The 8,655-nt window shown below is 43.9% G+C and overlaps 1 protein-coding gene across 1 annotated transcript; it reads left to right on the top strand.

Moving 5' to 3' along the window:
- The first annotated feature begins 890 nt into the window (after positions 1-890).
- Positions 891-7,391, top strand: LOC117845353 (uncharacterized). Its single transcript, XM_034726371.2, has 6 exons — positions 891-1,359; positions 2,537-2,679; positions 3,546-3,689; positions 5,346-5,531; positions 5,755-5,879; positions 6,878-7,391. Exons 1-6 carry the CDS (start codon positions 1,110-1,112, stop codon positions 7,104-7,106), a joined length of 1,077 nt encoding a protein of 358 aa, XP_034582262.1. The 5' UTR covers positions 891-1,109; the 3' UTR covers positions 7,107-7,391.
- Positions 7,392-8,655: the final 1,264 nt, after the last annotated feature.

The raw sequence follows: 8,655 nt of genomic DNA, 5'->3' as shown, positions 1-8,655 counted from the left end.
CCACCTCTTCTCTGTTACGATGAGTTTAACTTACTTTCACCTCTTCTCACCCCACCTCAAATCAAGTAAACACAAACATCGCTAGCATTGGATGTGACCACCTCTTTCTCTATTACAGGGATGAGCTAGTTCAGCCTCCTATTGCGGTGACACATGGAGCCTGAGGCGAGGACCCGACCAATGGCGGCGAAGAGCGGGGAGCGGCACATGTCCATGAGGCAGCCAAGTGGAGGAAGAAGATGTCAAGCTGCACCAGTAAGTGACTGTTTGAAGTAGCGATGGAAGACGAAGGGCGCGGCCACCACGTGGTGGATTGGGCTGGCTACAAACCTGACTCCACAGAAACGACCGATTCTTCCCATGGGACCTAGCTTATGGCATAATACCGGCTGTGTTGGACTTGCTACTGGTTAGTGGTAACCAACCATAAAGTTCATAGCTCCAGCTAGTCTGGTCGGAGGATAGCCACCTATTAAGGGGGTGTTTGGGAGGAGGAGGCTAAACTTTAGCCCGGATGTTCGGATACTAATTAGAAGGACTAAAAACATAAGCTAATTATAAAACTAATTACAGAACCCCTAGGCTAAATCGCGAGACGAATCTATTAAGCCTAATTAATCCATCATTAGTGAATGGTTACTGTAGCACCACATTGTCAAATTATGGACTAATTAGGCTTAATATTTTCGTCTCGCGATTTAGCCTAGGGGTTGTGTAATTAGTTTTATAATTAGTCTAGATTTAATACTCCTAATTAGTGTCAAACATTCGATGTGACGGGGCTAAAATTTAAACCTTTCCTCTTAAACACCCCTAACTAAGCACGTCCATAGTGTAGTGTAGTCACGTGTGATGTGTGTATCCAGCAACTAAAACTTGGGCATACTGGATCCAGGATGCGGAGCCTGCTGGGAGATCAAAATAGTACTCCGCGGCCTACTTTTTAGGCGAGATCTGCTTGCGAAAGTGCCAACTGCCTACGAGAGAGGCCGACCACCAGATCCGCCGTTGCCGGAACAAGCCAACCCACGCTCCCCGGATGCGAATGCTGCTGTAAGCTGGTCTCCCTCGACCGCAACAACCGGACGAGCGAGTCGGCGTCGCCGGCGATGGGGTGCTCCTTCTCGGGGCTGAACGCGCTGTACGACAACGTCGGCGGTGGTGGCGGTGATGTCTGGGTCAACGACTACCGCTTTCGCGTGCTCCGCAGGCTTGGTGACGCCGGCCCCGCGGGCTCGTCCGTCTTCCTCGTCAAGGAGGTCGTCGCAGCCGCAGCCTCTTCCGACGGCACGGCTGGGGCGGGGCCCGGCACCTCCGGGATCGCCAGGAAGAAGGGCGTTGACCCATCACACATCTCAGGTCTCTCTCTCTCTCTCTCTCTGAGCGTAGTTCCGTCGGGCTACGTGCGAATGAGCTTGGCTTGGATCTGGGTCCATCTGCCGTGTTGCGGTTCGTACTGGATGTCTGGATCTGGGGTAGTGAAATGACATTCTATAACGGTTGGTAATTTGACGCCTTCTTGTTCGTTTGAGGGTTAAGATAATTTCTTTCCCGTCAAATTGGGTCCTTCGTGGACCTGTAAGTGTGGCCTTTTGAATTGAGTTTCCTACGCCGAACCACGGGTGTGTCCATCTAAATTCTGGAACCTGGCCTAGTAGTTTCCTTTGATGTAAATAATGCTAGTTTCTGTATATGGACTTTCGAATTTCGATCTGTTCCGTATCTTACTAATGCAAGAAAAATTGCAATATTTATACTGAAAAATATTTGCAAAATTTCGTGGTCTTATTTCGTAAGCATTTTTATAAGATATAATTATTTTATTTCATTAGTTTATATTAGTTGAGTCCTAATGTCCTGTATTGGAAATTCTATTTTATGCAATAGCTGTAATATGTGTGTATTGTGCAGACGTCACTCTACACTCGTGTTGGTGTCGACACTAAGTCCTGCAGTCTCTTAGGCTAATCCTTTTGTCTTTAATTTAAGCCAAATAAATGTAAAGTATACTTTAGCCAGATTGAATGTTGTATTTCATTGTGTCCATGCCTGCAAAGTTTCAATTTATGGAAGGGATTTCTATAGTTTTGGATATTGGTGGACATGTGACATTTTCCACAGAAGTTGCCTTGTGATGCGATATGATTTTGTTAATATCATTAATATGAATATTTGCATGCTCATTTATAGCGTGCTGGGTTAGAAGTGGTCCATCATGAGTTAATCCCAAAGAAATTTGGTGGGATTAAACATTCCTCACCATTAAGTTAACCATGTGCTCGTCGGGATGAGGTGGTGAGGGATCAACCAATTCCATTCCACAAACTAAACAAAAATGTGAGGAGTGAGGAGATGATGCATCACCCCATTCCTCAAGCCAAACACACCCTTAGTGATGATATTGACACTTGCAGTTCTCATTGGTTGTTGATTCTTTTGCATCATGGATTATACTGTGTTTGCTATTCCGTTGTGTTTGGAGATCATATTTTTAGTTCTACACTTATTAATGTAATTTTGTCTTGGCATATTACAGCCGATGGAATATATGCTCTAAAGAAGGTTCTTATTCGGAGTGATCAGCACTTAGAGCTTGTTCGGCAAGAGATCCGAGTGTCCTCCCAATTCAGCCATCCAAATTTACTTCCTCTTCTTGAACACGCCATCATTGCTGTCAAGGTAGGTTTCATATCATAGTATGAATCGTGTAATTTCTTCTTCATGTTGCCTGTCTTTAATGAGATGGCACTTTATAACACAAGACCTCTATATTTGTTGTAAAATTAACTACTGGAGTTTACTTAATAGTAGGGCACTAGTCCGTATGCTTTCTTCCCTTGTTGCAAAAGTCAAACCAAACCAAAACAAATATGTTGGTTTCCAGTTCACGAAATTGTTCTGGTTTCAATACATTACATAGAAATTTGATATGTGCTCCCATAAGTTACCAGAGTTATTCAATTGCCCCCTCATAAGTGAATACAATTTCTACTAACCCCCATAACCCCATTGATCATGCTACACTGCTGTTAGCCGTTGCTTGTAGGAAATCACTCATTTATGGCCAATAGTACATGCCACCAAATACCATGTTAAAAGCTTGATTGATTTGTGAGCTACAGTACAAATGAATTTAATATGTTCATCTAATGTGGAATGGCGAAACTTGTGTTCACTTTGTGTCTTTGCCTCGTATGGCTGGCTTCCTGGGAGAAGCACAATATAAGTAGTAGAAATTGTGCAACGGGATGACTTGGCACCAGTTTGCAGTTACTCTGTTGTGCTGTGGGATATTGCTAGTTAGGAGAATCTTTACATACACTGGTATAATTTTGCAGTTAGAGGAAATACTACATTAAAATAAATGAACTAGTAAGTCATTTTAATACATAATTGAACACAATTAATCTGTTCACCTGCTGCTTGATAAGATTGCCAAGTTCCGGCATCAGCAATTAACCATATTTTATTTGTAAGTAATGTTATTAGGTATATTATATATGTTCTCTGTTTCACTTAGAATATATTCCATATTACTTATATAGGGCGTGCAAGATGGATCACAGAACCATGAGGCTTATTTGTTATTCCCAGTTCATTTGGATGGAACGTTACAGGATGTAACTAAAACCATGCAAGAAAGGAATGAATCCTTCCCAACAATTACTGTGCTCCAGATATTTCGTCAGGTGAGTACTTCTGTTGTCTTCTGTGTTATGCTGAGTTCTGAAATTATTTGGCAGATATAGTACAGGCGACCTTCCTTCTTAGTTTTTAGAGCATCTCCAGTAGCATATGTAAATTTGGATACCTAAAACTTGTTTTATGTATAGGAGAGAGAGTTTTGAGAAAAAATTTGAGCTCCTCTCCAGCAGTCTACCTAAAACTGGTGACCTATATTTCGTTCAAGGACTAATATCCAATGGAATCCTTTTTTCTAGGGTCAATCTGCAAATCGACACCCCTCTCCCCTCACCTCTTCTTCCCTCCTCGCCCACGCCGCTGCTCTCCTGCACCGATCCGCCACCCACTCGCGCGCTCGTGCCGGCACCTCGCTCACGTGCTGTGCAGATTCTCTCCCCACTCCATCTGATGCTCACGGGCCCCGCCCTCTCCTGTGCAGCCTGCTGCCACCTCGCCCCGCATGCGCTGCTGCTCTGGCCCCTGCTCACCCATCTCGCTTCTCTTCCACGCTGGGCGGCCGCTGGTCTCCTTTGCATGCCATTCCCTTGCTCTCACCGCTTGAACCAGCAATGCTCACTTGCGCCACTCATCCGAATCGACAAAATTGAGGTTCAAATCGATGAATCATGCTATGATTTGAGCTCCAAATCGATCGAATGGTGAGTAGCGTGGATGACCGAGCAGGTGCAGCGCAGGGTCTCGCTCGACATTGACCAGCGCTCGTAATCCTCCGCGCATGCTCTCTCTAAGCGATGCGGAGGGTGGGCTGGTGGTGGCGCCAGCGCAGGAGAGCAGCCCAGGGCGGCGCATGGCGAGGTGGGGAGGTCTAGGAGTTTGAGCACAGCATGGCGCCGCTCAACCTTGACCTGCGCCCGCACTCCATCGTCCGCGGGGCCCTCCTCCAATTGATCCAGAGTACAAGCAGGCAAGGGCATCCGCGCTCGCCGAAGCTCAAGAAGATGAGGGCGTCGCGTCGGAGGCAGCCATGGGCTCACCGGAGCCCAGCCTCGAATCAAAGCAAGGCGGCAGATTGTGCGGTGGAGGGGCCATGGCGAGGTCAGGTGAGGTCCGACGGCTGGAGTCATCGTCATTGGGGGAAAGCGCGTCCGTGGGTGTGGGGAAGAACAGTCCCAAGCGGGGCAGTTGGCCTTCACGCAGGAGCACTGCCAGTTTAACCAATCCAGTGTTGGATTGGTATATTTTGCATATGGAGAGAGAAATTTAGGTCATAGCCTAAAAATTTTAGGTATAACAATCTATTTAGGTCATCTGCTGGAACTGTTTTTCGGTGGTTTTTAGGTATTCTAGCAGTTTTTAGGTATAGCAATCTATTATACCAACTCTGCTGGAGATGCTCTTAGCAACCCACATGCTAGAACCATGAGCTATTTTTTATTCACTTGCTAGAACCATAGTGCTCCCATGTGTGAATTCATCTCCTTGAAGTTCCACTTGGATTTAGAGAAGTATGTAGCAGTGAATGCTAAATCTATGGCTTTTGTTTCCATACCACATTTGTCTTACGCAGTCTTCTACATGGTATAGTTGTTTCTCACACAAGAAACCTACATTACTTTTTACAATAGCAATGCACACTTTAGTTGTTTTCTCTGCTTTACAAGAAATGCTTTAATAATGCAGCTCTTTGTGTGTCGTTGCAGCTTTGTGCTGGATTAAAGCATATGCACAGTTTTGACCCACCATATGCGCACAATGCGGTGAAACCTGATAATGTCCTCATAACGCATAGGAAGGAGTTGCCTCATCTTGCAATTTTGATGGATTTTGAGAGTGCTGGTCCAGCAAGAAGGGCTATTAGATCACAAGCCGAAGCTTTGCAGTTGCAGGTACCTTTCTATCTAAAGATGCAAAAAATATCAGTAGTGCATGTAGACTGCTGACAATTTGTTGATTGCTGTCATGGAGATATAGTTAGTGAATTTACTATTTCAGCAAGTACCATATATTGGATGTTCGTAACTAAGTTTTTTATGTTATTATTGTGTGGGATATCATGACTACTCATTACTAAACTTATCTTTTGACCCCCTATGTTATGAATTCTTGTAGGAATGGGCTTCAGAGCACTGTTCTGATCAATACCGGGCTCCTGAACTATGGGAATGTCCAAGCCATGCTGACATTGATGAGAGGACGGATATATGGTCTTTGGGATGCACTTTGTATGCGATGATGTAAGATTTTCATCTGCACGCTCTTTATAATTGGCATATCACATATGTTCTTATCAAACTTCTTAGTAATTGTTAGTCTGGATATATTGGTGACCATGCTGAATAATTGCTAATACATATTTAGGATGTAAAACATTTGTTGTGTCACAGAATGAGACTTTTTAAAGGGTCATCTGTAGCTCAGTTTTGATTAACGAAATACATAGAAAATATATTCATTAGATTTGTGACAATGTGTTGAAGTCAAAATACATGCCAAACATTGCAAGTATATTACTGTATTACCGTGTGATTGACATCTCAGAGTCTTTTGTAACATACTTAATTACTTATCATACAATGTCTATACATTTTTCTCATGTAGTTGCAATTCTCTTAGTGTATAATTTTTGCAAGCAGCATTGTGAGTTTGAATAATATTATTTCCAAATTTAACCATTGCCATAAATGTGTTATTATGTTGTGCCCATTTCTTTTCTTCAAATCAGTACATGCATATTATATATTTACTGCTCACCTTTTCGACCATTCAGAATCCCCAGCCATTAAAGCTTTTAAACCCATTCCCAGTCCTCCACACCTTATGGACAGACCTTCACATAGTAACATATTCCTTGTTTTTGTTGGATATTTAGAGATTTGACTTGATATCCAGCAAAGTCACTTTTCCTGGTTGTAACTGCAGTGTTTTAGGGGTTCCATTAATAAACAATGTTTACCATGTCATTTATAATCAAAATTATCATAACTCAAGCTAGCCTTGAAGTTAGTGTTCTAAATCACCCACAGCACTCAATGAGTTCAATATTGTAGCAAAATAATATTGATATTTTGGGAATCTGGTGGTTCACTAGTCACCTCGTCTGTTCATTATTAGTACTATATATATTTGTATTGCGCAATAAACAGATCATATAAATGAACTGTTGTGTTGGGTACTTGGGCAACAATGTTCTCCAGAATAAATTGTCATTCTTCTGACATTTTCATTCTTGCAGGTACGGAAAGTCTCCATTTGATTATCAGCTTGATGAATCTGCTGGTGAAAGCTTGCATACTGTTATTAGAAGTGCACAAATTAAATGGCCTACCGAAGCAGGATCTTCGTATCCTGATTCTCTACGTCAGTTTATAACTTGGATGCTGCAGCCACATCCTGCAGTTCGTCCCCATATTGATGATATTATAATCCACGTTGATAAGCTCATAACCAAGTACTCTGCTTGACCGCTGTATCAAGCTTACTACAGAAGAAAAGAGTTGTTATGTAAGTCTATAGAGCATCTACACAATTCATTAAATGTGATAAATATATGTTGGTTTGTAGTTATTGTATTAGAGGAGAAAAGAACATTGTGCTGTAGACTATCTTCCAGATTGGGATTGGTCTGCGCAGGATCTCCTTCAACCATTCCTGGACTCTTTTTTGTTCATGATTACGTTGTGTGTAGATGTATTCTTTTCTTATTGCCCGTCAGTATTATTGGGGGTTAAATGATATCCTCCTTTTAATTGCTGCTCATGGTTTTATACGATCATGCAGTTTCTTGAAGACCGATAAAAATCCATTTGTAATTTCTGTTGACAGAAGACACTTGGGGCATCTTGCACAAGAACTAGCTCATAAAAAGACAATTTCAAAAAAGAAAATTATAATCAAATTTGAAAAAGTAGTCTTCTCCAACGCATTCATCGCAACCTTATGGTCTCTATCATCATTAATCCTTTATCATTATAATATGCGTACAAGTTATGATGCTGAGGCTTATGATGCTGAGGCGTATTGCGTACATCATTGCTATAGCTATGTGAATCAAACCTAATTGTTAGTAGATCACTATGTAAATCAAACCTATTTGTTAGTAGATAGACAAATCGTAACCTGCTCATATAAAGTTATAAACGATGCTCATATAAATGGTGTAAGAATACAATATACAAAAGTAAGCATAAACATAGACACACTATGTAAATCCTAGCTAGAGGACATAAATATATTGTTGAGGCGTAAACATAGGCATCGGGTTTCTTAAACGGAGCTGCCCCTTCCTCGCACCGGAGCGATTCACGCGTACGGCGGGCGGGCGGGCAAGCGGCGTGCAGCCACGTCGCCCAGATTCTTTTCCTCCAGCGCGCTAGAGTGCTATGACCGCAGCAGGCGCACTCTGAGACTGCCGCTTGGGCCCCTAGCACTGTGCAGCAGGTGCACTCTGAGACTGCCGCTTGGGCCCCTAGCACTGTGCAGCAGGTGCACTCTGAGACTGCCGCCTGGGCCCTAGCACTGCGCTGCGTTCAAGCTCTCACGCACCCACGACGAAATAGCGAATGAAAGCCGTGTGTCTTCGCCGTGCCCACGCCGAAAAAGGGAACAGTGCCGCGCGGGATTCCCTCGCTTCTCGTATGCACGACCCTCCATTTTTTTCAGCAGTAAACCAATAGTCCAATCCATGCTTTCTACACTCCTCTATCTCTCCTTCCTCTCTCTTCTCCCACCGCCACCGCCACTCGCTACCCGCCGCCTTTGCTCCGGCACGGGGAGCCGTGCGAAGGTTGGTAGCACGAGGGAGCGCATGGATCTAGCAAGAACCGGCGGCGTACAGATCGGGCTGACCTCGCCGGCCTCCGAGGCAGCCATGGTTGGTGACGGCAGAGGAAGCGCCCGTCCCTATAGCCACCATCCTCGCGCGTGCCTTCCCGAAATGGGCATGCGAGCACTGCTACGGTAACGGCGGGCACACCACTCGGAACGGCAATGGCAATTGCGAGCGTGGTGGGA

The sequence above is a fragment of the Setaria viridis genome, chromosome 2, assembly GCF_005286985.2.
Source record: "Setaria viridis chromosome 2, Setaria_viridis_v4.0, whole genome shotgun sequence".
Classification (NCBI taxonomy): Eukaryota; Viridiplantae; Streptophyta; class Magnoliopsida; order Poales; family Poaceae; genus Setaria; species Setaria viridis.
The sequence above is the reverse complement of the archived record's forward strand: the minus strand, read 5'-3'. Positions and strand labels throughout refer to the sequence as shown.

What these genes read in the sequence shown, in the direction of transcription:
- LOC117845353 (XM_034726371.2), top strand. Translation starts at nt 1,110, where the DNA reads ATGGGGTGCTCCTTCTCGGGGCTGAACGCGCTGTACGACAACGTCGGC. An exon ending in TGACCCATCACACATCTCAG is followed by an intron (nt 1,360 to 2,536) that starts GTCTCTCTCTCT and finishes GGCATATTACAG; the next exon opens with CCGATGGAATATATGCTCTA. An exon ending in ACGCCATCATTGCTGTCAAG is followed by an intron (nt 2,680 to 3,545) that starts GTAGGTTTCATA and finishes TTACTTATATAG; the next exon opens with GGCGTGCAAGATGGATCACA.